General features: G+C 40.9%; 2 protein-coding genes across 5 annotated transcripts in view; both read left to right on the top strand.

Annotated features, from left to right (window-relative positions):
- Positions 1–25,680, top strand: part of PLEKHG1 (pleckstrin homology and RhoGEF domain containing G1) — a 125,584-nt gene extending 99,904 nt beyond the window's left edge. For all 4 annotated transcript variants that reach the window (XM_063390099.1, XM_063390100.1, XM_063390101.1 and 1 more), the window contains 15 exons: positions 1,153–1,222; positions 8,138–8,184; positions 8,665–8,815; positions 9,770–9,901; positions 12,186–12,368; positions 12,457–12,552; positions 12,658–12,744; positions 14,577–14,610; positions 15,073–15,168; positions 16,396–16,434; positions 16,884–16,906; positions 17,620–17,838; positions 18,936–19,043; positions 19,861–21,529; positions 22,492–25,680. In XM_063390099.1, the coding sequence (XP_063246169.1) occupies positions 1,153–1,222; positions 8,138–8,184; positions 8,665–8,815; positions 9,770–9,901; positions 12,186–12,368; positions 12,457–12,552; positions 12,658–12,744; positions 14,577–14,610; positions 15,073–15,168; positions 16,396–16,434; positions 16,884–16,906; positions 17,620–17,838; positions 18,936–19,043; positions 19,861–21,529; positions 22,492–23,594 (4,057 nt within the window). In that variant the 3' untranslated portion in view covers positions 23,595–25,680. The remainder of the gene's footprint in view (positions 1–1,152; positions 1,223–8,137; positions 8,185–8,664; positions 8,816–9,769; positions 9,902–12,185; positions 12,369–12,456; positions 12,553–12,657; positions 12,745–14,576; positions 14,611–15,072; positions 15,169–16,395; positions 16,435–16,883; positions 16,907–17,619; positions 17,839–18,935; positions 19,044–19,860; positions 21,530–22,491) is intronic.
- A 66-nt stretch (positions 25,681–25,746) lies between these two features.
- The window catches only part of MTHFD1L (methylenetetrahydrofolate dehydrogenase (NADP+ dependent) 1 like), a 144,647-nt gene continuing 142,439 nt past the window's right edge, over positions 25,747–27,954 (top strand). Inside the window, exons 1-2 of the mRNA XM_063390103.1 lie at positions 25,747–26,054; positions 27,199–27,283. Coding sequence (XP_063246173.1) covers positions 25,747–26,054; positions 27,199–27,283 — 393 coding nt within the window. The remainder of the gene's footprint in view (positions 26,055–27,198; positions 27,284–27,954) is intronic.

The following is a 27,954-nucleotide window of genomic DNA, read 5'->3' on the forward strand; positions in this document are numbered from 1 at the left end:
AACCAGCTGTGAACTGGGAGAAAAGTAGCCCTAAATGGAAAATCATCTGTGGGAGTGTGTGTGTATGGCAGGGGGCAAGAGAGTGAGGAGGAGAAGAAAATTCTTTTAGAGAACAATTTGGCAGAAAACTCAGTTTCTTCTCTCATTTTTTTGAGTATGTCTTTCAGTAAAACTGAAAACACTTTGGATCAAAGAGGTACCTTTGAGGTTTTCTTCTTCTACTTGAACTCTTTCTTTCACTGAGTTTGCTTTCCAGAACTGAGTTTAATTCAACAGCAAACAGGCTCCCTTATTGCTTTACTCCTTTTCAAATGAATTAATTTTCTCTTTGGCATGCAAAAATTACAAAATCCTCTCATGTGCTGTTTTTATGCATGTAACATATGTATGTGTATATGTTCCCTTACAGAAAACTTTAGCCATTTTATCTTCAATGAAGAAACACACTAAAAGCAGACTAATTGTCTTGAGTGAGCTTCATAACATTCTTCATGTATGAAAAATACATCCCCAGTTCTCACTACTATTTTTCAGAGCAGTTCATCATCTCCCTTGGTCAAGTAAAGCTTTATAAAAAGTCTTTATAGGACAGTGCACGTGCTTCAGTAGCTTTTAAATTTTCTTGGCTTTGTATCATGTTGGTTGATACACCACTGTTTGACTGGACCACTATGATTATTGTTAAAAGAGCCATGGAATAGTTTGGGTTGGAAGGCATCTAAAGGTCATCTAGTCCAGCCTCCTTGCAATGAGCAGAGACATCTTCAATTAGATCAGATTCCTCAACCTGGCCTTGAGTGTTTCTAGGGATGGGAAATCTGCCTGAAGGAAAAGGCTCATCATCCTGATGACTTGAATTTTGAAATAGTGGGAATACCATTTCCTTATAGTTCTCCTCTTCCTGCAATCGAACAAACAAAAAACCAAAAAACAAACAACAAAACCCAAACAAATAAACAAACAACAAACAACAAAAAACCCCCAGCAGCTGGGGGCAGGGAAATGGGCATCAAAGGTGTTCTTGTTCTCTTTGTAGGACTTCCTGCATCATTTAAGTGCTGCCAGCACAGCAGTGTCTGGTTCTGAATATACAGGTGTGTCTATTCCAAGGTGTGCCATAATTGTCTTACCTTGGCCTGTTCTTTCTTTTAGTGAACTTCTGCAAGATTTGGAAAACTGTGAGAATGATCCTGTGGCTATAGCAGATTGTTTCGTTTCCAAGGTAAGTCTGCAGCACCAGTTGCAGAGTGCTGTGGGGGAAGTAAGATTAATTTATTAGCTTTTGAGACCTAATCCTGATGGCTTGTGTAATGTTAACCAAGAAAAGTCAGCAAATCTATGGAAAGTGAAGGAATTTCTCTTAGTAATTGACAGGGATATGCCTCTGATCTGCATGTCTAAAAAATCAAGACAAAGGTGTTATTTTCTTCAGTAAGTGTATCTGAGCTGGCGGAGCTGTTTATTGAATTCATTTTTAGGGTTTACTTTTTTGTCAGCTATTACAGATGTTCTCTTTTTTACTTGCATCTGTTAATGTAGGTGATTGAGTGGTACTCCAGCTATGCCTTGTCAGCTTAAAAACAACCAGAGAATAAAACTTGGCTGTGTTGTTAGAAAAGGCAATAACATTAACAAACAAAATGTGGCCATATTGTTTTCTGAGAATTTTCCCTGAAACCCACAACTATACCTTTAATTTTCTTTTTAAATGGAATGGCCCAAAGTCTAGCCTTAAGATTCAAATCCCATTCTCTCTGAAATGATTTTAATTTTTTGAACATTGATAGGACATCTTGGTTCTGTTGGGCAATACTGAAGCCAAAAATATGGAGTATAAGAAGTTGTTAGGTGCAGCAGAAATACAGGGTGACCTTCATTGTAGGAAACAAAGAGAGCCACTCAGGGAGAAGAGAAATGGCTATAATGAGTAGGACAACAAGAAATTATATAATTTGGGGTACAGATGATGCTAGTTGACTGGAGACTTCAACCAGAGAACCTACATATGTCTTGACCCTGTAGACCCCAAATATGTTAAAAAATAATGCTATCTCTGTGGTATTTCTGGAGGACGAGGGGTCATGTATTTGTTTAAAGGTGTATTAATAATATCTTTATAGGTGTGTTTGCCTTTTTGTATTTAAAAAAAAATTAAAAAGACAAACACCAAAATAAAAGCCAAAGAAACCAAAAAGCCAAAGGCTGTCATGTTTTGTACTTTGAACTGAACTCAGCATTTGCAGCACCGAGCACCCAATGTATAAGTCTAACACATGGATTTAGGATTGACTGGACCACCCTCTCATTGTGGTCCAGTAATTTGTTTGGCACTGTTGTGACATAAGGGATTTTATAGTAAATTACAGTGATGATACCAGCTAAGTGCTGCTGTTTCAGCAGATCTCTTGCTTCAGCTGAGTTTGAGAAAGCTGTAATATATTTAGTAATTGGTCGTTTGTAAGCACTGAGAGACCTTAGTGTTGGCACCACTACCACAAAAGTAGAATGTTTTTGCCCCATTGCAGTGGTGTTTATGGCATATTGTTATTGCTACAGATAGCTTGTATTGAATTGAATTGAAGGAGAGAGAGAATGGGATAAGGACAAGTGCAAAGTCCTGCTTCTGGAACAGAATAACCCCATGTGCCTGCTAAGTCTGGCTGACTAGAAGACAGCTTAACAAAAAGGATCTGGGGTCCTGGTGGGCAAGAAGTTGTGAGTAGGTCAGCGCAGTGCCTGTGCAGCGAAGGCCAGCTGGGAGACCTTCAGGGTATTTACAGATAGAGCAGTTTGGAGCTGGTAGATATTTCTGCTGTATTGCTTGCTTATAGCTGGGACTGCTGGGACTGCTCCTGCTGGGATGAAAAACAGGGATTGTGCAACTGATAATAAGAAGTCCAGGAAAAAATTGTGTTCTCATTCAAACTGGCCAACTGAAAGGGATTGTCTGGTAGACTTTCTGGCCATTAGTTCCAAAACCCATCTGCATATCATTGCTTGTGCCTTTTGTTCCCTTGTCAAATACTTTTAGCATTTGTATTATTGGCAGGCAACTGCCTGATGGTTCAGAAATTGCTAGAGATTGCAGTACTAACAGGCATTTTTTGGCTTCATCCAGACAAGCGCAAACACTTAAAAGCAAAATCAAACAATACCACAATACCCCACAGTTCTGGTTTTGGCCGTGAGGATTTCATTACAGCAACTGCTGACTGTCTTAACAAACTCCAGTTGTCCATTCTTGGTTGCTTGTGTCTTCCCAGCACTGAGAAGTGGAACTAAAACTGCCTTTTTTGGCAGCGTGTGCTCCTTCAAGTCTTGTGGGACTTTGGCCATTTATTGTTTCATTGCTGTGAGTGTGTTAGATCTTTGCTGCGAGTTAAGCACATCATGCTGAAGTCATAGCTCACAACCTTAGCTGATGGATGTAGCTGTGCTGGAGCTTCTTGAATGCTTCCAGTGGAACTGTGCTTAGGTTACACGCGCTCTTGACCTAGTGCCATTTTTCCACTCAACTGTGAGTCTAGTAGGTCTTGCGAATCTTAACATACAACCAAGTTTTCACTGTAGTTACAGTATTTGCTTTGTGCACTCTTAAGAAGCTCTGTAACTGCATGAAGTAAAAGTTGTTTCTTTCTTAGGATTCATGTGAAATCACACGAAGTTGGTTTGCATGTATAACAGAACAGTTATGGTTACAGTAACTCTGGAGCTTGTTGTATAAAATGTTTTATATTTGTGAAGTTGTGGGGAGCTTGATTTTTGAAGTTTTGGATCATTCTCTTTGAAATTTGTTAGTTGGTTTTGCTCAATAAAATTTCTTGCATAGCATATTATACTTCTCTCACACAATCATATGTGACTGTGTTTCCTGTGTATAACTTTCATGCTTCATTAGTAAAAAGCCTTCTAACTTTTAAGGGAAAGGATTATCAAAACACACTTCAGCGTACTTTGAACAAAAACACATCATTGTGGATTTGAATCTTTATCTTAACATTTTTTATGCTGAGTACCCAAAGTAAATGGCCCCTAAAATGGCAGCTTTGATTTATTAACAGACTTTGACAATGTTTTTAGTCTAAACTAGCCAGTAACATAAAACTCATTAACCAATAAAATAACGGTGCAAAGCTATGACTTTATGGAAATGTAAATATTTAATAGCAACTTACAACATTGTATTGAATCCCTTTACTTTAAAATATTTTAATACATTAATAACTCACAGGCAGATAGGCACAAATGCAGAAAAACACACTTATTTTAAAACCTGCTATTCAATCATGAATTGCAGTCTTTCTTCCTCAAGATGCAGGTGGTGTGGATGGGTATTTATTTAGCAGTGTGGGATGGCTGCTGCATGGAAATAACCTGCCTCTGAGTGTAGTCTTGCACTAGTTCAGTTTATACCAGTGCTGATCCTCTCTCTTTGTCTAGAAGAACTGTATTAAAACTAGTATGTAAAAGTTCTTGGAGACATTTTACTGATAGCTAATTGAAGACTGATAAAAAGGTGCGAGCTTAGCTACGGCTTAATTATTCACACAGAAGACTGTTTAAAAGGGGGTTTTGCCAGTTCAGTCTTTCATTTTCATGGCAACTGCCAGTGTTAATTAGAAGACTGACTTCAGTATTCTATAAAGTTACTTAAGTGAGTTGTTTAAAAGGAGAGCTGAATTCTGGCACATTGCTCTTCTCACTCAGCACCCCAGAAATTCAGAACATATGTTTTCTGAAAGGCACACTAACAGCTTAACCAAGGGGAAAGGGAGAATTACTTTAATCTAGCATCTCATTAATGAAGAGGAGATCCAGACAATTGGCTTCAGTTTGCACACTGACTCCACCCATTTTCTCAGTCTCCTTTTTCCTATAAAGTGCCTTTTGTGGCTATAAAAGAGCACAGTGCACTAAGAGGTGAGGGAAGATCTGGAATGCATGCAGTGAATCGGTTCCAGAGTGAAGGACCAGTATAAGTATAGCTGGGGTCTGCTCATGCTTGGCTTTGCTCTTGGGAGGGACTTGCAATCAGTGCAGATGAACTCTCAGCTCTAGTCTCAGGCTTTTGCAGCTTTTACCACAACAGCTTTGGGCCCCAGATTTAAAGTGATCTCTGGAGCACTTCCAATCTCCATGCAGAGATCAGTTTTAATCTGGTCTGAGGACAGTTGATGTGAACAAAACTATTTTCAAGCTGAGTAGGTTTTAGAGTGTACGAAGAAATACTGATGAGCCTAGCTGGTGTTTTCCTTATGTTGTGAAAGTATTCAAAAATAATAAATTCATTTTAGTTCCTGGTTTTTCTTTTGCTCCTGTTCTGAGCAGTGCAGTTTTGTCAGGATGAGGAAGAACTTCTCTTGGAAGTGACTTTCTTGACCACTTTCCCAACATGTTCACTTGAATCCGGCCAGTGCCTGGGCAAGGTGTATGATGTTGATTCACAGGAGATCTGCAACTCTGAGTGCATATCAGCAATCTCATCCTGGAGGCAAAACACATGTACTCGACTTTCTCCTGGCACTACGCTCACATTGCTCAGTGAAAGTAAATGCTCTCTGATGGTTCCGTGTGGTGAAATGAGCTGTGGCTCACTGGAGCGAGTACACACGGAAGTGCAGTACGGAATTTGGTGTTATGTCTGTTCTGAAAGCAGGGATGATAGTGAAACCATTTGTAAGGTTTAGAGGTATTGAGGGCATAAGAAACTATCTCTTTTTTTAATACAAATTTATTGCATTTACTAGCTAGATGAAAATTCTTTTAAAACCCAGAAAAAAAAACCCATTAAAAGCAGTCCTGACCTTGTGTAAAAAAACCCTAAACCAAAAACCAAACCAAAGAGTGAGAGTGTGAAAAGGCTCCTGGGGATTTCAGACATGCTTTTGATTTTGAGAGGAATGTGCACATAGCCTACTCTGTAACCCCGAAGTGTTTGGCCTTCTTTGTTTTACAGATAGTACTTTCATTGGTTAAAGTTTCACAACAGATATTCTTTTCCTTTTTGTTTGAAAAGCAGAATAATCATGTGATATGAGCAGAATGGAAACACAAAAATAAATTGGCTCAAAATGTTCTTTACTCTGCTTATGAAGTAGTTCTATAAATTGTATTATTCTGTTGTCATAGTCATGGGAATATATTAAAATTTATACCAAAATCCCCTAAATGAAAACTTTGAATTAATATATGCATAAATAAAATAAAACACTTTTTTTCACCATACTTAATTTCACCTTAGTGTTCTCTCTTAAGCACCTGGCTTATTATGAGTGCTGGCTAGTTTGGTAGTGATTGCCAAAGAAAATTACAAAGTGTAATATCTGCAGCTCTCTGAGGTTTGTTAATTCTTCATTTTGCGTGGAGAAGGTTTGGAGCTGTGGCTAGGGTTCCAAGCATGGAGAGGGACTGGCTGTGGCACAGGTTTACTTCCTCTGCATGTGGACGTGAGGCGTAGGTAACACTGCCACAAAAACTAGCTGCGATGACAAAGTTAGTTCGAGTGTGAAAAACCAAGCTAAATTATTTAACTGTATTTGTATCAAGACTACTTTTAGTTGGTTTGTTGGTTTCTAAGAGAGTGCAGTTCAAAAAGCTTACAGCCCACCAGTGAGTAAATGGGGATCACACTCCCCTGGGGAAACATTTGTTAGAAGTTTGCTTGAGTTACTTTTTTCAGAACAGTGAGTACTGAAATCCAGTAAGACATACTGAAATGAATTGCAACGACTTGTACTCCTGCAGGGCAACATCTTACTTTATACAGGGTCCTTATGGATCGCTGCTCAGTGGAGAGATGAATGGCACAACCTGCTTTACCCCCAGGAGAGGGGGACGGGACCGGTGCTGTTGGAATTGGCAAAGGGCGCTGCCGGAGATGGCTCCTTCTGATGAATGGCTGAATGAAAAACAACCAAACCCCAACAGCGAAAAACAAAAGCCACAGCCTGTGTCAGCCCTCTCCCCAGGGGTGGTGCTTCTCAGGGCACTGTGCCTTCTGTGAATGCAGATGTTCACCAGCAATGACCCCTGGGAGACAGCCCCTCATGGAGCACAGCTGTTGTGCTGCAGAATGCCAGAGCCCGTTCTGAAGATTCTTAGGGTGGAAACTGGGGTCTTATTCACTGCTGGAGGATTGTGTTTTATCTGTCTAGGGTTTATGAAAGAAAACTTGATTGATATGGGGAGCACTTTGCCATTCTGCCATGCTTTCTTACCCTTTAGGACTTCAGTAAGCTGCAGAAATTGTGTCTTGTTTGGGATAAAAGTTCATAGGCAGATGTGGACTTAGAGCACATGGGAATGTGTCTGGAAACCTGTTCTTGCATAGAATTAAATTATGATTATTAAGAAAAAATCTTGGGCCAGGGAAGAAAGAAATGAAACTCAGACTTCAGCTCTGAGAAGCTTATCAGCTTAAGTTTGAGTAATTTCAGTGTGACAGGCAAGTGTGGAAACCCACCCAGATCTAGTTACAACTTGTTGGGGTAATAGCTGTCTGCTTTCACATAATTTACTTCTTAAAAAAATCGCTTTTGTGGCTTCTAATTTCACGCTTAGACTGTGCTCAGATGTGAAAGTATTTATAATTGTTGAAAATAGCACACCAAACATAACCTACAAAACTTATTTCTCCCAGTAAATACACCCAGGTACATGGTGTGATTGTTGAGGCTGTCCTGTGCAGGGCCAGGAGCTGGTTGTGGGTCCTTTCCAACTCAGGACATTCTACAATTCTGTGATATGGGTGTGCTTCAGCACAAAAAAAATACTGGATAAGTGCAGCCAGCTGTTTGAAGGATGAATGTGTAGTGATGGTGTTTTAGTCAGGTTTTTGGTTTTTTGGGTTTTTTTGAGATGCATAGATTTTCATAGGGTACATTGGAGGCTTTGTTGCAAAGTCACTTGTTTTATCTCTGTGTAAGTTTTCTTCGATTTTCTTTCAAGTAAAGGAAAAATCTCCCCCCCAAAAAGATGAAATTAAATTCTGGTTGTGTTAGGACTATCACAGTGAACATACAGAACTCTTTGATCAGGAACTGAAGGAGATGTGATCGTGACATCATCTTTATCTTGCACACGTTAGCTGCTAATTTGGCAAATTCTCAATATACGCAAACTTTTCTTACCCATGCAGAGTGAAGATTTCCATATATATACACAGTACTGCACCAACTACCCAAGGTAGGAATTATGGGTTCCTTTTCTTCCTTTGTCCCTTGGCCTGTTTGTGTAATGCAAGTTACACTCTATGAGAAAAAATAAAGTCAGCTTCTCCCCTTCCTAAATTGGAGGGAATTTACCTTTTATGTAAAAAAGAAAAAAAAGAAAAAAACCACAATAAATGTTTAAAAATGCTTATCTGAAGTTTTGTTTCATCTATTGTTGTGATTCATTTCTTTAACTTTCTTTAGAAAATGATTGTCTTATTCTGAAGTGCTGCTTATATAATTCCCAGTAAGAGAGATTGGTTGCATGTCAAGGGAGAATATAGCTGAATGCACAAGATAAATTTTAAAAAAGCCAAACCACTCAACAGAAACAGCAGTTATTAGAATGGGAACCTGCTGCCCCTTTTTACAAGTGAAAAAGGAAGCCATTCTTTACTTTACCTACAGACTTATGGAAACAGAGTGTCTTAAAGCCGTGTATCGATGCTTTCAGGTCTGTGGCTGTGCTGACAGAGTGCATGAGGAACAAGGCACTGGCCAAGTTCTTCCGAGAGCGGCAAGAAGCGCTGCAGCATTCCCTGCCCCTGGGCTCTTACCTCTTGAAACCCGTCCAGCGCATCCTCAAGTACCACCTGCTTTTGCACGTAAGAAATGTATTTAGTTTGGGGCTGCTGCACGTCGGAGTTCCTGCCTCTGCGGCAAGGCTTGGTGGTTAGAAAGGTTCTGGTTTTCCTTAAATGCTCTTCCTTTTGTGGGTATTTGATTTCAACGTGTGGAGACTTTCTGTCTTTGTCACTCCACACCATATGCATCTATTTGGAGTGGGGAATTTATGGTAATTATTTTAGACACATTGCATCAGTCTTTGCATCCAAATAATTAGCACTTTTTTGAAAACTGACCTGTAATTCTGAGGTTATTTGGAAAACTCTTGTCGTGATTAAATATTTTGTACACAAATTTATTGTTCCAATGAAGAACAGTGTTTTTCCACATGTTGCAATGCTGGGGGTGGTTGAAAGAAGGACTAAATACATATAAACACCCTGACTGCTAAGAATTTTGTGGAGAGGAATGATGGAGGAAGTGGGAACTCTTTCCACATTCAGTGAATTGAATTAAGCAAGTTTCGGAAATTCATGCTTTACTGTTAACATAATAGCATATGTTTCCTATTAGAGAGTCATGTTCTAGTGAAGTGTAAAGACACTGATCTTATTTTAAATGCTTTTCTGCTCTCCAACTGTAAAGCAATGCCTAGTGTAATTCCATCAGGGTTTTGTAAGTGTGTAGAAATGGTCTGTGTTATAGGAAAGCCATTAAATGCTGTCTGAAAAATCCCGTCAGTGTGCTGCACTCCCTTGCTGTGCCTCTCTGCTCACACTGGCTGCTTCAAGTGTGCTTGCTGCTAAGCTGACCCCAAAGGCTTGACTTTGTCATCTTGTGTTAATCAAATTGATAGCAACACGCATCGGGAGCAAAGGCAGGGACGTTGCCTTCGAGTGATAGCGATGCACAGATGAAAACACGGTACTGCATTCAACTGGGAAAGTTCACTTAGGAATAAGGGGACTCAGGTTTTTTTCCCTTTGTCTTAGGAAATAGAAAACCACCTTGACAAGGACACTGAGGGCTATGATGTGGTTCTGGATGCCATAGATACCATGCAGAGAGTGGCATGGCATATAAATGATATGAAGAGGAAACATGAACACGCCATCAGGCTCCAGGTGAGTTCCCAGAGAGATTTTATGGGTGTTTGTGAGCTGATTTTGTCAATATATATGCAATTAACATTTTTGACTTTATCTTTTCTTTTAATCTTTGTCAGTCATAATTTAGACTCCTGTTGAGCATGCCTGTGGCTGTTTGATCTTGGAAACCATGGTCATAACTGCTGCAGGAAAATCTCAGACATCTCTAACCTACAAGCAGCATCCTGTAAAGCATTTATTTTGCTGTAACATGGAACTTAAGATAACTCTTCTTTCTTCCTTTCCCTCAATTGTACAGCACTGCTGTACAACCCTAGGGCATGACTTTGTTCAGAAATCCTGTGGTTTCCGATTTCTTCCCTTTGTGCTGATTAATTTTGTTTTGAGGCATTTCTTTTGCTGATTCTTGTTTAAGTACTTTCCTCTTGGGTTTTAGAAAACTCATTATCAGTTGCTTTGTGAAAAGCATGAACCTAGAAACATGATACTCGGAAAAACTCTAACTTTGCTTCAAATGAAGATTTTTTTGGGGGGAGAAGAAACAAAAGCTACGCCCTGAGTAATTATCTTATGTAGAACTTATGCTCTCATTCTGTTTCCAGGTTCCCAGTGAATCACACTTTTATGCTATACTTTCGATATTTATATCGCTTTAAGAAAATTGGAGAGATTTTTTAATTTATAAAAGGGAGTAATAAGCTTATCCCATTTCAGAAATCCATATCATGTAATTTTTGCCTATTTTTTAACACTCATTAAATTTATTCACCCTTTTTGTGGTTTTGTTCTTTTTTTGTGTTTTGGGGTTTTTCTAATGATTGTTTATTTTTTGTGTTGCTGTTGTTTATGTGTAAGGAAAATTTGACAATGTCTTGCCTGCAGCAGGGTAACCTTTGCCACACATTGCTAGAAATGCATGCTAATGACTTTTAACAACAGTCTGCTATAAATCGGAGTAATTATATTCAGCAATAAATAGAGGTTAAATGCTTTTGTGAAAAAAAAAAGCTTTTTTTTAATTTATTGTGCTCAGCTGGCAAATGTATGGAGTTGTGGAAAATTTTTATGTTCATGGTTCCCCTTTAAAAAAGTAAAAGCTGTTTCTGCAGCCATAGGGATAGGCCTTCTGTGGGCTCTGCAACAGCGGTTCCTGCACAGTGTCCCTCAACAGTGGTGGACTTGATCCCTGTGCTGTGTCCTGACTTACTAACAAGTTCCTGGAGAGATCTGATACAATGCAACTTTCTAAATTTTTTTTTTTCTTTTTTTTAAACACCTGTCTGTATGGTCCAAAGTGGGCTGCTTTGGGGTTGTATTCCTGTGACTGCTTTAACCAGCATTGGTGGTTCAAATGGACTGGGATGTTTTCTAGCTGAAAGCTCTGTTAAAGCCTATTATCCTGCACTGGCCAATTGCCTAGGATGAGGCAATCTGTCCCTGCTTTGCTAATGCTGCCAGGTTTAAAGTCTGATGGATGTTTTTAGAGTTCCCTAAAAAGTTTAGCCTGCTTTTAGAATTTGATATCCCATGCTTAAGTCCTATGTCATTGCCACTGACAGAAAACAAGCAGTTTAAGGAAACAGCATAGCCATTGCTAAGCGACACAGTCTTGTGAAGATGTTCTTAGATGTTTCTCCAACCTTTTTTTTTCATAAGTAATAAATAAGGTGAGAAATACCTGTGGTATCTAAACAAATCATTAATATGCAAGCAAATATGAACCTCAGATGTTCAGTTGACTGAATCACTTCAGTCTTCTGGGAATCATCTCTTCAGTCCAAACACCTCACAGAAATGTCTTCTGGGATGAACCTATAGGACATGGACATAGCATTATAATTCATTTGGTGGGAGATCACACAACTTCAGGAGGATATCCAGGGTGAGAGGGAAATGTTAAGAGGGATTGGTTGGGGAAGAGAGGTTAAGAGGAGAGTGTGACAGAGACTGATGACTGAATTACAGAATATTTTCTGTCTCTGGGAGCAAGGGGAGCACAGGTTGTGCTCTTTCATTACAGGCTACCCCAGGGAGTTCAGGGCTCTTTGCTGGGTCCCTGAATAGGCAATAACCAGGACTCAGTGTGTGTTCTAATGTGGGCTTTGCAGTGAGCCTCCAAGCACCTGGCTGCAATGCTACACATAACCTGCCAACCAGGATTGGTGTCTGGTGACTTTCCACTGTTGAATGCTAAACATTATACAGGAGAGTGGGAACGGCCTCAGCAGATCGTTTGGGTCTTTTGTTTCAGCAAGATCTCTGAAATTAATGTTGGTTGTTGTTCTTTGATCTGTCGCAGGAGATACAGAGTTTGCTCACTAACTGGAAAGGGCCAGACCTCACGAGTTACGGGGAGCTGGTGTTAGAAGGAACGTTCCGCATTCAGCGAGCCAAAAATGAGCGCACGTTGTTCCTCTTTGACAAGATGCTGCTAATTACAAAAAAGAGAGACGAAATGTTTGCATACAAAGCTCACATACTGGTATGTCAGAGAGCAGGTGGTAATGTGCTTTCTACAGGTCTCCCTAAAACTCCTCTGTGATTCACATTGTTTCCTCTCTTCACTGCAGTGTGGAAACCTGATGCTTGTTGAAGTAATACCAAAAGAACCACTTAGCTTTAGTGTCTTCCACTACAAAAATCCTAAGATGCAACATACTGTCCAGGTATGACAGAAACCTCCTTGCCCACTGGCTCATGTCCATATGGTGTTTATGACCCTGCATAGTGCAGGAATGCATTTTTCTCATGGTGCCCAATTTTTTTATCAGGCAAAGTCTCAGCAAGACAAGCGCCTTTGGATTCTTCACTTGAAGAGGTTAATTCTAGAAAATCATCCTGCTAAAATTCCTGCCAAGGTAAAAAAAAAGCAAAACCAAAACTAGCCAACCAACCAAACAAAAAATCCAAACAAAATCAAAAGACATCTCTTTGTATGGGTACTAACTTCAAACAATCTTGTTAGCTGCAAGATGCATGCAATATACAGAAAGTTTAGACTCCAGGATGTTAATTAATGTGTTGTTTCCTTATATCTTTAGAAGTTCCTCAGAATTAATGGGAAAGTTCCACTATAATTATCTGCAGGGCTTGGTATGGGAATAGAAGAATTTAACTGGGTTAGCAGCACTTGTCTGCCAAGAAAGCTTGGAGCTAGGAGCACATGTTAGCTTGATGCTGCTTGTCTGCAGAGCACTGGGATGCACTATTTGCAGTACTGCAGATATTTTTATTTTTAATCAGTCTTGGTTAGGTATCATAGCAGTGAAGCTGTTGGCAGCACACACTTCACTGCAATGACACATGCCTGTCCTCAACCCAGCATCCTTAGCTGGGACATCCGGCCCTTTTTGATGGGATAGCTAGCAAGCTTTATGTCAGAAAACATGAGGCACTGATATCATATTCAAAGCTATAGTATCTTGGAATGAGGAAATCTCCTCCTCTTATTTATGAAATCTAGTCTTAGAGCTTCAGGTGATGCCTCCCACTGTAATGTACAGCACCTCTCAAAGGGAGTTAACCCTCGTTAGCTCTTGCCAAGACAAAGCAGATACTGACTCCTGTGGAAACAGGATTTTTTTTTTCACACTGAGTTTGCTCTTGGTTTTTCAGTTTCCCTGGCTGTTTTTTCACTCAGTTTTATGCTGTAATGGCTAAAAAATGTTACCTGGGACTGACATGCACCATACTGTAGTAACACACATTTTCAACACTGTAACAAAAAGACACCTATGTGAGAAAAAAGCCCTAGCAGGTCCTATTTGCTACTTCTCCTCTTTTTGTTGACTAAAGTCTATTGAAAGTATAATGTTGATGCTAGTATCCATACTTACACTGTAAATACTCATTGCAGTTTATTAGGTTGTTAAAAATGAATTTACAGCATGATCTCAGCCTTTGTATATTTTTTTTTCTTATTTCTTGTTAAATTTTTATTTTATCTGTGGAAAAAAAGTGAAACGAAAAATATTTTCTTCTCAGAGAAATAATTTCTCTTGAGAAAGGAAAAGTCTAGTGAAATAAATCTTTGAGGTTATCTGCACATTTTTAATTTTTTTTTCCTATTGAACTGGTAATTGCTTGTAGTGAGGCTTCTGTCTGCCCAGCTTCTGGAGAATGCAGTAGTAGTCCACATGTGACGCCTGGTGGAAAATTACCGAACTGCACCCATACAACAGCAAGCATCTTAGGATATTTCAGTTTAGATGATTTTCTTACTTAGTAGCTGATATGCTTCCTAAGACATCCGGATTTTTTTTTTTTCTATTAAAAAAAGGGAAAAATTTTAAGCAATCTGATCTTTATCCTGCATCAATCTTACTTAAACCAAATAATGACTTTTTTTTTGGCACACACTCTTCCTCTCCTTGCGCTGCCTGTGCAGAGGTGGGCACGCAAGGCAAAGATTCTGGATGCAGTGAACAACAGGTTTTGTGTGCAGACCTGGAGATAAGCTCTGGTGAGTTCCTGCCACCAAAATTTTCCTGCCCATATGTAACATGTCCATTACACAGAGAAAAACAAAAAATACAAACCAAAAAAATAATGCTGCTAACCATATTTATTACTGCCCAAATTAAATTTGCTGTTATTTGCATATAAGCTCACTACTATCTGAAATATGCAATACAACTTGCCCTGCTACTAACAGTTTTAACTTCTTCATTTGTTACTTTTTCTCTTCCAGGCCAAGCAGGCAATTCTCGAAATGGATGCCATACGTAAGTTGGCTCTTTTTCACTTTTGTTTAAAAAATTAATGAAACCATCTTCAAAATTTTGGCTTTAGCTGTTGATGTCATCTGAGATGGAAGAATACCAGGCTTATGTTCCTTGAATTATGACCCTGCTGGAAAAGGCAAAATTAGATGCAGATCCTGTAGGGTTTGTTGGGAAGGCTCTGAGTGAGAAACTGGCAAACACACACAGTTGGTGATTGATAAATGTTCCTGGGTCAGTCCTCTGGAGCCAGGCACAGCTACACAGGTAAAGCATTCTCATGGCAGCCTGGTTAACATCTACCCTACAGCAGCGTATCTTGCTTGTGTAGCTTCAGGTTCTGATGAGGTGCAACTGTATTAGGCATAAAGGGATGATGGCACTGCCTCCAAAGAGAGCTGCCAGGGTGTGTGAAGTGCCACCCTTGTCACTCTCTTATTCCCTGTGCCTCTGCTTGCTCCACAGATCACCCAGGCTTCCACTACAGTCCTGAGGGAGAAACGAAATCATCATACCAACCTAAGGAAGGCACTACTCCTCACAGAGTGAGAAGGAAATCAGGTGAATAAACTCATTTACGCCCTAGATGACAAAAGGAAAAACAAGCAAGGTTGTTTTAGGGGTGGATTATGCTGGGCACATGGAATTGATTTTTAATCTGCATTCCAGGCAGATTTAACATGGCACACTATCTCTCCAGTGTAGATGAAGTATCTTATTAACCATTTGTTGGTTTTGTAAATTTTTTTATCTCTCTTTGCATTTAATTTAAAGAATATACATTTGTAATGCTGGATGTATACAGAACAGTTGGTACATTCTAATAGATTAAAGTGCATATGCAGGAAAGCCAGTCACATTATTTAAATCTGACATCCTCCCTTACTGCAGTTATTACTGTCTCAAAGTGGTTCTATCCTGATTATGATAGGCTTATTATTTCAAAACATGATTACTATCTGTTCTTAGTGTAATGTTTGCCTTATGGATAATAGATATTTGAGAGACGGTTTTCCTGACTTTGGGCTTTTATTGCCCTCCTAGCTCAAACATATATCCATAATTACTCTCAAAGACACTACCAATGTCTTGTAGTTGGGTGACTTCATAGTGCAGTCCTGTGTTCCCCTCTTTGTCTCCTTAAAGACCTTTCCAATTTGGTGTGTAGCACTGTATAATTGGGAATGACTTAAACAAGGTTCATCAGAATATTGATGTAATGATTTAACATACAGCAGCATTTGTGTCTGAAAAGCAGTCAAGTTCTAATTATGTTTTAGGTACGTTCTCCTTTTTTCTGAGGTGTTTGCACAACTTTGTTGCATTGGTGTTGTTCTTTCTGTGAAAGGAAGAATACAAAATACTGATCAAAGGGCCTCCTATGTAATCTTCAGCTACTTATACTTTCTAAGCCTGTCTAAGACTTTGGTACCTTATGCATATTTCTAACAGAAAACATCTGACATCATAGAGCAATAACCGAGGTGGCCACGTCTTTTGAAAGCAGGAGTCTTAGCATGGGATAAAAATTTATGTGGTGCCTTGATGAACGGAGGGCAGCTGCTATTCCATTAAGAAGCAAATATGTTCTTTGGTAACAGCTGTAGATTTGACACTTCAACAAATATTCTTTGTGAGGAAATTTTGCAATAAAGAAATTAAAATCTGGCTTTACTGCATGGGCTCAGAAGCTTAAATTTTTATAGACATGTTCTAAAAAGTTGTCCAGGATGCCCACAGCTTTCTTTCAAATGCCACAGTGGGTAAACATGTTGTTGTCTTTTTCAGAACCCTCATCTAGAGTCCACAAAGTTTTGAAGTCAAATGGTAAGATACTTTGTGTACTGTCTACTGACCTGGTGCTTCTGTACTTTGTAGAACAACTGAAGACAGATTCTTTTTTCTTGTAATTGTCCCTAAATACATTAGGGGGAGGAAGAGGAATTTTGGGGAAAAAAGCCCAAAATGTTTGTATTTAAATCTAATATCTGCTTTTCCACGCTTGGGGATTGGTCTTGTTAACATCCTAGGACCCGAATACGCCAAGTCTTGGCAATTGTGAGCAGTTCCTCAAATCATAGCAGTGCTGCAAAATCAGGGCCTCAAGTGGAATTCTGGTAATGCTTGTGCTGTCTCTGTTTAATCAGAAATCCTGTATAGTCTGCTCAATTGCTGCTGCACTCAACTCCCTTTGGGGAATTCATAATTGGGGTAGCATTGAAATGGGCCTAGACTGACACTAGTTTGATTATTCATTGATGTGTTTCTGTTTGCAGATGTAAGCCCAGATATGCAGAAGGTAAGCCATTTCTTAAATTCCTTGTTTTAGTCCATTCACATGACTTTAGAGCACAGTATTTACTGGAGAATCTTCATCTTCTTGGTTGAATCTTCATTCTTGACCTTAAGAATGAAAAAAACCGCATAAACATTATTTAGCATCTCAAGATTACTGGAATGAAAGAAGTAGAAGTCTAGAATCTAGTCTAGTACAAGAACTAGAATCATGGAAGTGCAGTGTATAAAAATAGTCTTTATTCTTTGGATCATATTATCTTTGCATTTATTAAATAAGACTGGAAAATTTCAACTTACTCTGATATATATATATATATATGTATAGATAGATAGATAGATATAGATATAATGATATATCACCAAACAGCACATGCGGCTTCGGCAGATTGTACTGAGCATTTCTAAAAGGGTTTTATTTAGGATGGAATTTTAAAAGTGTGTGTTATACACAGAGTACATTAGATATTACTTCATTGTCATGCCATAATATTGAAGCTCAGGATTCAATTTGAATGGGGTCTTTGGTGTATATCTTTTCAATTCTAAATATTATGTGGAAAAGTACTGGTTGTTGTACATATTTCTTTATAAATCTCATTTCAGTGCAGCTGACTGTAGGTAAATGTTGCCTCTGAGTCTGATGTCAGAGGATCTTACTAAAATATAGAATCTCTATAAACTTCTAATCAAAGTTCCATTTTTTTTTCTTTCAAGCGGATGGGCATTGAAGGAGCCCTGTTATCTCAAGCCACCAAACTAGGATCAAGTGAAGCCCTACTGAATTCTAGGAAAAAGGGTTCCCTGGAACCCAGTGGGCTGGAGAGCCAGTTTCAAGAGTCTATTGAACCAGCCTACAGTAGTGATCACGATGAAGCTCTTCAGACTTCTGCAACAGAACAGATTGATGCTGATGATGAGGAAGAGTCTGAACAGGTGGGAAAAAGAAGGGAAAAAATAAAATATTTTTCTCCCGGGGAGAATGGAAAAAGGATTAAAATTATATGTAAAACAGGCAGGAATGTTACAAATGTTTATAACTTTCTCTCCTTAGAAACATTTTTACCTAGGCTTCACACAATACTCACATTTCAACAGAGAAGATGTGAAAGCCCCTATACAGAGGGAGAAATTCCCACTTCTTGAATTTTACTTAGTCCTTTGCAGTCCTCCACCCTAGTTGTTACAGAAAAGTTTTACCTATTGCATACAACTGGCTTTTCCTTGCTTCCTCGGCTGATGCCATGAAAAAACCCTTTTAGGCTTCATGCAGAGACAGTGCCTTCAAAGCGAGGACTTGAATATTAAGTTAAGATTCAGGCACTGCTGCATGTAATGGGATGTTTCTTGATCAGCGAGCCTCTGGCAATAGCTACGAATGTGTGAACTTGAATATGAGAAGTTTTGAGTAGGATTTCTGAAAATGAGTCTTTATCTCTTCCGACTTCACAGATGGTAGTTTTTCTTACTCAGTATGATGTTTCCACACACATATAGTACCTTTGAAAGACTAAAAATCCAACTTTGCAATGTGGCTGTATTAAAGAATCCACATTTTCAGTTTATTTGGTTTAGTTGATACTGAGGTCATATCCTTGTGTGGTTTATTTATTTTGTGAATTATCGGAAACCAGTTATTGAAATTAGTTTTGAAGCTGGCTGCATTTCCTCTTTGAAATTACACTATTTGCATTATAAATATTTGACAAAATAGTATCTTGTACCAGTGTAGGGCAATGTCTTGTAATTCTCTGTCTCGCCAACATAAGTAAGAACGAAAGAATGTGTAAGCACAAAAAATACCACAAAAAATTTGATATTATTACCTAGTAATTACTACTAGATGTGGCAATGATACTTTTACAGGGTTTATAAGCTCTGAATAATTCTTGTGGCAGTGCTGACAATTCACAAGCTGTTTCATCTCCCAGTATAGGTCCCTGACCTGTTCTAGCTCCTAATAATTCCTCCAAACTAGTCTGTACAAAGAACTATAGATTTTATTACCTCTCCCATTTTTTTTTAAATCACAGCAAAACTCACTGCAGAAATCAAAAGGGGGAAGAAAAAGACTTAATAGTCAAGCTGCTGAAAATGTTGAAAAACGGAGAAGTCTCAATCTCAATAAATGTGAAATGCAGGTAAGTAATTTTTTTTTTTTACTTCTATTTTGCTATGCATCGTAGATATGTCAAAGAAATTTGTTTTCCCTGGGTTGACAGATACATCATCTTCTGTTTATGTCATGTATCAATGTTCATATCATTAAAATACTCATATCTGTGACAAAAGACTCTTTCTTTGGGGACTGGGAAAAACAGGTAACTAGCATTAAAACAAGCATTAACTAAAGACAAAAGGAATTATCTTTCATTCTCTCCCCCAAACTCTTGCCAGAAATATCTAAATCATCCTTTATGTTGGCATTAGTGAGCACATGGCCTGGCTGTAAATTAAATCTGGATGAAAACTTACACTAAAAAGGAAAAGAAATTTTCAGTGGCATGTGCAAGAGAGCATAAGATTCCTTTCTGCTAGGGTTATAGGCAAGGAAAAGGAGAAGAACAAAACTTTTGGCACAAACCCAGAGTCAGATTAGTTTAATCCAACTGTGAAACTGCAGAGTTAGCATAAAAGGTTTAATCTAACTCCTGCCAGACAAATTTGCCTTTAATTACTCATGCATTAACATAAGCTACTGTCTTGTATTTGAAGTAAGATGTTATTAAACACCAAGAGTGAACTCTGAGCTGTGGTAAGGATTAGGAGGCAAAGTAGTCTGGCACTGCCACCTTGGCTCCCTCACTCTCTGCTGAGAGAGAGCACTTGCCCAGCCCATCTCCATGTGGTTCTCTGCTGCAGGACACACTGGTGCTGTGGCAGTCCTGTGAAAAAAGGGAATTGCTGTATTATTACAGAAATATGCTAATGTTACCTGCAAATTTCAAATCTCCACAGAGTTCCAAGGACCCTTCAGATGAAGAGTCAATGCAGCTGAATACTGATCTTCCATTTTCCTGCACAGCTAGACAGCCGCAGTCTCCTAGACTGTTCAGCACACCCCAGAGCAACTCTCTGATTGTGAATATCCTGGGGGGAGGTACCTCTGTCAGAAACATCTGGACGGACCATCAGATCAGGCAGGCGTTGTTCCCCAGCCGGCGCCCACCTCATGAGAACGAAGATGATGAAGATGATTACCAGATGTTTGTGCCATCAGCGTCCACATCCAACACAAGTTCAGCTCCCGGTGGAGAAAGGAGGGGTTCTTCTGGGCGTCCATGCAGCTGGCACCTCGGGCAAGTGCATCAAAACGAGACTTCCAGCCCCACTCATCACAAAATTGTTAGACGGGCCAGTAGTGCTGGTGAAAGCAACACGTGTCCAGCCAGCGGCAGGTATAAAACAGGGGAGCGTGGTTCTCCAAGGGAAGTGAAGATAGCTGAGGGGAGCAGCAGGAATGCGTATCCCGAATCTTCAGAGGAGCTGACTGTCGATGATATTGAACACGTTTATGATAATATAAGCTATGAAGACTTAAAGCTGATGGGCCTGACAAGAAGGGAGGAGGCATGCCATGGTCCCCGGAGATCAGCTAGAGACTCTCTGTATGAGGCTGAAAACAAAAGCAGCTTAGATTCAACTTCCAAAAAGAAAACTGCAAATCAAAAAAGGACCTCCATTCATGCTAGTAGCGAGGAGATACTCCTCAGTAAAGAAGCACCAACTTCAAGTTTGGATGAGCTCAGAATTGTTGAAGACAACATCTACGACACCATACTGCTTCCAGAAACATCTCTATTGAATTTTAAATGTGATCTCTTAAAATCCTCTAAAAGGAGGAATTTTTTGGAAAAAGACTTTGCATATTGTGACAATCTACAACATTTTGTTTCCGAGGAGAGTCTCCAGTTCAGTGAAGATGAAAGTCCTTACCATCGTGTTCCCATGGACAATGACTATTTGAGCTTAGTGGACAGCTCCTCCAACTCTGACTCGCTGTCGCATAAGTCTGCGGCTGATAAACTCTCAGAAGAAGTAGATGAGATTTGGAACGACCTGGAGAACTACATCAAGAAAAATGAGGAAAAGACAAGAGACCGTGTCCTTGCAGCCTTTCCTGTTTGTAAAGATGACATGCAGGAAAGGCTGCATGCTGGTAGCACACCTCAACTGAGTAAAGATGTAGAGTACTCACTGTCTACTCTCTCTCTGCCAGAAACTCCTATTTTCCCTAAAACTGTGAAGCCCAGGGCTGCCACCATAAGTGAGGCTAATCTCAGGTGTGAAGACACTACACCATGCAAGGAGAACTCTTTTATGAGTTTGAACAGATCTTCCTTCTCCAGTGAGATGCCTTTTGTAGATAGTCCATATGAGCCCACCAGCAGTGTTCTGTCCAGCACACCTGCAGAGGGTGTGGAAAATGACTTGGCTGTTACGGATAAAACAAAGAACAGAGTTTTTATGATGGCAAGGCAGTACAGCCAAAAAATTAAGAAGGCTAACCAGCTTTTGAAAGTTAAAAGTCCAGAGCAGGACCAGCCATCTGGCAGACAACAGAAACTGAAACACAAAGATCTTGCTGCTATTCTGGAGGAGAAGAAACAAGGAGGTCCTGCTATTGGTATGTTGAAAACATTTCTGTACAGATACATTTCTTTAGTAACTTTCAGTGAACTTTGTGTTCTGAATTGCAAGATTATGAATTTTCCTCACCTTGGTCATTGAGTATCAGGATCGTATTTTCTGTGTTACAACTGAAATTAATTTTCTCAGACTGCTTTAACATGAATGGTCCTTTGTATCTTGTTTCTTGTTACTTGATAACTTTGGGAAGAAGTAGTGGAGCAGTGTCAGGAAAGAGCAATTCAACTGAGGCTGGAAGTAGAAATCATGCCTGAAGCACTATTGGCTTCCCAAAGAAAGCAGTTATTTCCTTTAATAAGTGTGATCTTGAGAGTTTGACTAAACCAGTGTTTTTTCAAGTCGGTCTGCCTTTTAACAAGTCACACATATTTGCTCAGGTACCATTCAGAATCCTACCCATAAATGTAAGGAATGTGGTCAGATAAGAAAAAGCTGAAAAATCTTTCCATCAGCTAATGAATGTGCAAAGTCATGAACGTGCAACAGCTCTGGAAATATTTTTGTCCATGATCAGTTGAAACAAAGGGAAGATGTGGAGCCAGCAGACTCCATGCACCAGAATGTCATTCTTGCCTTCTTGTGATATTTTTAAAAGTCCATAAATATCTTATTTACCAGGCCATTTTTAGAATGTTCTTTTCCATTTTAACATGAAACAAGAAGCATATTATTGGAACCGTATGCTGCATTGTGTCCTGCATGACTGCTCACTGTAGCAAGATATTTTATGCTTCTTTTCCTGAATGAAGTGTACTGAAACGTGATTCAAAGGCCTTTCCAGCCTCCAGTGTTTCACGTTACTTTGCAGAGGCCAAATCTATTGACACAACTGAAAGCTCTTCCCTACTGATACTAAGCGTTTTGAGATTTTTAAATTTTCACAAGATTCACTGAAATGGTTTCCTTGTCTCTGCTAAGTTAATTCTCTCTTCTCTCTAGGTGCCAGAATAGCTGAATATTCCCAGCTTTATGACCAAATTGTCTTCAGAGAGAGTACTCCTAAGGTCCAAAAGGAAGCTGGGCCCACTCCTCAGGAGCTGTCTGCTGGGAGGTTTTCCACACCCATGGCCACGTGTCCTCCCCGTCCCCAGCCTGCCAGTGAATGCTCGAGACCAGAAGATTGGCTTTTGCATTCTGTGTACAGTAACGGCGAGCTGGCCGACTTCTCGCCGTGTTCAGAATCCCAGGACCCAAAGTCCAAGAACTCCTATACAGAAGCTGGTACAAAAAGCAGTTCGAAGCAGTTGCCATCAGCTGGCTCGGTGCCTTCCCTTCAGATTTCCAACCGTTTGCATGTCCCAGCACAGAGGTGGAGCACCATTATAAGCCAACCAAACAAAGAAAACTTGCATCAAGATCACGTCTATAACTCGCTGGGGAGGAGAGTAAGCAGTGTAAAACCACAGGCATACAGCAGGTCACAGTCCTCATCCTCAATAGTGGTCAACAGGTCTGGAGAATCAATTGTATATAATAACGAAATTGACAAGAAAAGGCTCCATTTGAATAGGAACTTTGGATTCAACAGCCATCAAACTCCTGGAATTGCTTCAGGATGTACAGGGCCAGAGATGAGAAAGCAGATCCCTGAAAACTGTTCAGATATGATTTTGCAGGATTCTCAAAAGGTCCTGAGAGTGAACAGAGCCTCCCCTCTGACGGCACAGATGGCCACTCAGAACTATTTTTCGAATTTCAAAGATTCTGAAGAAGGAGAAGGGGATGATGATGACTATGTTGAAATAAAGTCTGAAGATGAGAGTTCTGACTTGGAGACTTCTCAGAACCAAACAAGGAAATCAGATCCTAAACCACGTAACACAGATGCTGTTCCTTCTGAAACGTTCTGTGGCAAAACTGTCTCCTGTAGTCCTGCAAAGTCTGTCAGCAGCAAACACGCACTTACCCCGTATCTGACTGCATATAGTGATTCAGATAAACTGAACGACTACCTGTGGAGGGTACCATCTCCTAATCAGCAGAATATTGTCCAGTCTTTAAGGGAAAAGTTTCAGTGTCTCAGTTCAAGTAGCTTTGCTTGATGCTTTCAGTAATTTCTAGCTGTACTGCCTTATCATGACAGAGTATATACTAGGGCAATCAGTACTGGCATCATGTATTTCCGTAATATTACACTATCAGGCATTGTATCACAGTAATGTTGTAAATAGATGCAAAATGTATCTTTTAAAAAATGGTTTAGAATCCTGGACGTGGAAAAGGCCACGTGTGCGCTGTCTGGGGTCTGTGTAGAGCACATCTACTTCTCATCTCCTACTGCACCTTCACATCTCTTTCTTCGTTAGGTGGGATACTCCCTGAGTCTTGCCATTGAACCAGGTGTGATTCCATTTGATTCTTAAACCATTTTATCATTTGGAAACCTTAGCATTTAGACTTTCCAGTTGGTGTCCAGTGTTCTGCATCCAAAATACCTGTGTGATTACTCTGCTTACATACAGGGGCATTTAGCTGGGCAGCTGCTCCTGTGACTGTACAGATTTCTGAGCAGGGTTCTGGTGATTACACCAACAGGCTATGCGTGCAATTGCACGTAATTCTTTGCACGTTACTTTTCATCAGATTCCAAGTGTGTGGGACCAATGCATATGCTACATTATCTTAGAGCAAGCTTCTTGCATTTTAAAGAAAATCTAGTCCTAGTACTTGTGCCAGGCTGATAGGTCTGTGTCTGAGGCCTCTTCTACTTTCTGGAACTGTGTAGGCAGCAGAAGACAAGCAGCAGAGGCTTTTTATGAGAACCTGTGGATGTGACGCAGTCCTTGCCTGGGGAATGGCTTTGGCATTAGAAGGGGAGCTGCACTGCTTGTCAAGACTTGGTACCTCCAGTGACGGTGGTGTTTGTGACACACAAGCAAAATCTGAGTGTCTTGTAGCTCAGCACCCAGCAGTCAAAAGCCGCTGTGTAGCGTTTGAGACAAAGCTGTGTGTGACACACAGTGACCTGGGCATTTATTCAAGTCCCAGTGTCAGTAACCCTGCGAGAGAATGAAGCTTGGCCAGATTCTTGGGTGAAATACTAATCGTGGGGCACATTTGGCCCACAGGGTGGTTCAGTGATACTGCTGGTTGAGTGACAAGCTGCAGTCCCCAGGGCACACATCTCCTGTAGCAGAAAGTGACCCTTCCTGACAGAGGTGAAAGATCTATTTTGTGAATCAGTCAGGGCTGACTCTAATCCAATCTATGTACAATAAAAAGTAGCTTAAAAATGAGAATACATTCCATTCTTTTGCAAATAATGTATAGAATAAATGCTGCCGTTTAGAGCAAGGACAGGCTTTCCAACACCCTCTACACTTAACTCCCCTTCATCATTTTTGTTGCACAGCTTTGGATTCTGTTACTTGAAAACATTGTACCGAAAGGAAAGCCTAGATACTTCTACACTGATCATCTTGTGTGACTGTTGTTCTTTTGGTGCTTACATTTTTCAGATTGCATGGATAAAGCCAGTACCGAGTTAAACATGTCAGTAAACAAAGGAATTTCATTAAAACACTATTTTTACTAATCATCTATCACTCCCCCAGTTACAGAACACTACTTCCAGAACAGCTGATTATTTACTACATTGGTTACCATGAGGAAAAACTGAAGTTGTCGGTGTACAGCTAATTACTTGTAGATTAAGATTTGAGGACTTGAATTTATTAGACCTGACTAAATTATTTACCGCACGTATCTTGCATTGGCTAGGAATTGTTATTCTGGGGGCTGGTTGGTCATGGTACTTACTAGCTCGTACCACAGGGATACTTGTTACAGTCAGCACACCCCCTGTGATAGGACCCATATCTGTCTAGTAAAATCCGACTGAGAAATAATGTTGTACATATTTAAGACGCCGAGGTGTAGCAGAGCCCATATTTATTTAATATAGCTTGTAAAGTATTGTAAATACGGATAGAAGGTAAATCTGTGGGCGCGCATCTAGATTTGTTTAAACGGCTTTAGGAGAATGTTTAACTCGCATCTCATGCAATCAGTGGAGTTGGGAGGGAGGGGAAAACAACCAACCAACCAGAAAAAGGGACTTTTGCTAGTATTGTAACTTCTCCCAGGGACCATTTCGTACTATTTTTAATAAACGTTGAGTATGCAAAAGCTTTGGGTGCTTTTCATTGCGGGGGTCGGAGGAAGGAGGTTGCTCGCTTCTGCCGGTCGGAGCTGATGTTTGGGGGTGATTTGGATGGGGTTTGTTTCTTGAAAAAAAAAAAAAGAAAAGAAAAAAGCGGAAGCGAAAGCAGGGGAGCGGCGGGGCGGGGAGCGGGGGCAGGCGGCGCTCCCTCCCTGCCCGCCCCCTGGCCCTGCTCCCGCCCGTGCCCGCGGCTGCCGGAGCGCACCGGCGGGATGAGGAGCGCGGCGCTGCGGCGCTGCCTGGCCCCGGCGCTGCCGGCGCTCCCGGCCGCGCTGGCCCCGCCGCGCCGCGGGCTGAGCGCGCCCGTGCCCCGCGGCGGCGGCGCGGCGGCGGCCGCCCGGTAAGAGGCGCACGTGGGGAGGCAGCGCCGGCTGATGCAACCGGGGGGTGCGATGGTGTGGGCACGGAGGGAGGAGGGGTGAGGGGGTTCGGGCGGTGCGCCCTCACCGGGTGCGTCGGGTTGGTTTTTGAGGTGGACTTTTGGGGGGACCTCGCAGTAAAATGAATGCTCCCCTTCCTCCAGAAGCGCTGGCGGGATTTGCTCTGGGTTTTGGTTTTGGTGGCATTCTGAGAGCGAGCCGAGCTGCCGTCATGTGGCGGTAGCTCAGGTGAGGAAGTGCACAGATGTGTGCCTGGAAAAACGTGTCCCCGGTCGCCCCCGCCCCTCCCCGTCCCTATTCAGCCTTGGACGGGGTGGTTTGCAGTGGCATTGAATTGAATTGGTCATTGGCTTCTGCAAGGGCAGGAGCTATCAGAAATCCACTCCAGGCTGTTCTCCTCTCTTTGTCTTCCTTGCTGTGGGGGGCAGACAGGCATGTTTCAGGGGGTCTCCTCTTTGGCCAGCTGGGTAAGTATCATCTGCACACGCAAAGGTAACAGGAGGGCTGGCCGCCACTTACCCAGAATTTTTTTCCAGAAAGCATTCCTAGTGCCTGGCTGTCACTGGTTTTTCCAAGAAGCAGTGTGGCAAACAGAGCTGCCTTGTCTCCCTTCTGCCAGTGGTTTTGAAAGGCATCCACGAAAGTGGCTGGTCTGCTGCTCATGGGGTTGGTGTAGCCTGTGTTAAGCCGTGGCAGCCCCAGCTGTAAAGGCCTCTGATCTGTCACTGCCCTGGCCAAGGGTATGGAAAGGAAGGACCCACCTGACCCAAGAGCTGATCGGACAGCTCAGGGTGGTGGTTCCCTGCTGCGCTTCCTGTGGTGGGGCTGGACAAGCCTTCTCACGAGTTAGCACAGCTATAAAGTTTTGGGCGTGTCAGAGCAACGCCTCACATAGCTACTAAAAAAACCAAAATTGGCCTATTAAGGTTTTCTGTACCTACCTGCTGAACACCAGCCCTCACAGTTCACATCCAATCATAATTTTGGAGATTAAAACTGTACGTGCCCAGGCATTTCTGTTATATTGTTGACTAACATTGGTTTCTGCCAACTAATGTTAGGCAAGTGTATTTTGTTAAAGATTTGCTTGTCGCTGTGTTGCAGCAAAGTCACCGAGAATGCAAAGAATTCCTTGGCCTCTCTTAAGAGAGAAAACCCTCGCCTTGAGCCAACGCTTGCCATTATTCAGGTAAAGTATGTCTGCGCACTCACTGGCTGTGAGAGATCCCCTTTGGTACCATTACTTGTCTGAAACTTCAGCAGCACACCATGCAGAAAGTAATATTAATCCTTTTTCTTATAAAGAATATTGTCTGCTTTATTATAAGGCAAAGCAATAGGACAAGGTGGTTCCATGAGATGGTAGATTGCCCTTCTTCAGGCCTGAAACAGTCACAGCAAACTTCAGACTGGGAAAGCTTTGCAAATGAAGTTTTATTCCTTCCTCCTTTTGCTAATGTAGTCTTCCTCATTTTAAGTATGGACCACTTTTTCTCACAGCTTGTCTAAGTTGATTAACTTAATAGTTGAATTAAAGTATTATTCTCAAACCTTTCCTTAGCTTGAAGCTTTTTTTGCAATCCTAAGCAAAGCACTTACGTGCCTGAAAATGTAGGCCTCCTTTCACTTCCCACCCCTGAAATAACAATGCCAGGATTAATGAAAAGCCCTGTTGCTTCCTGTCAGCCATGCTACCTGTGGGTAGCTGCAGTTTATCAATGTCTTCCTGCTCTTCTGAGGGGAGGAAAACCACACTAAAAAGTCCCTGTCAGCTCAGAAGGGTCTGTGTGAAATAGTGCCTTGTGTAAAGTGTCAGCATCCTGTAGAAGCAGCAGCACTTTCTGATGTGAAGTAATCTTG

This window comes from Prinia subflava, chromosome 2 (assembly GCF_021018805.1).
Source record: "Prinia subflava isolate CZ2003 ecotype Zambia chromosome 2, Cam_Psub_1.2, whole genome shotgun sequence".
NCBI classification, from domain to species: domain Eukaryota; kingdom Metazoa; phylum Chordata; class Aves; order Passeriformes; family Cisticolidae; genus Prinia; species Prinia subflava.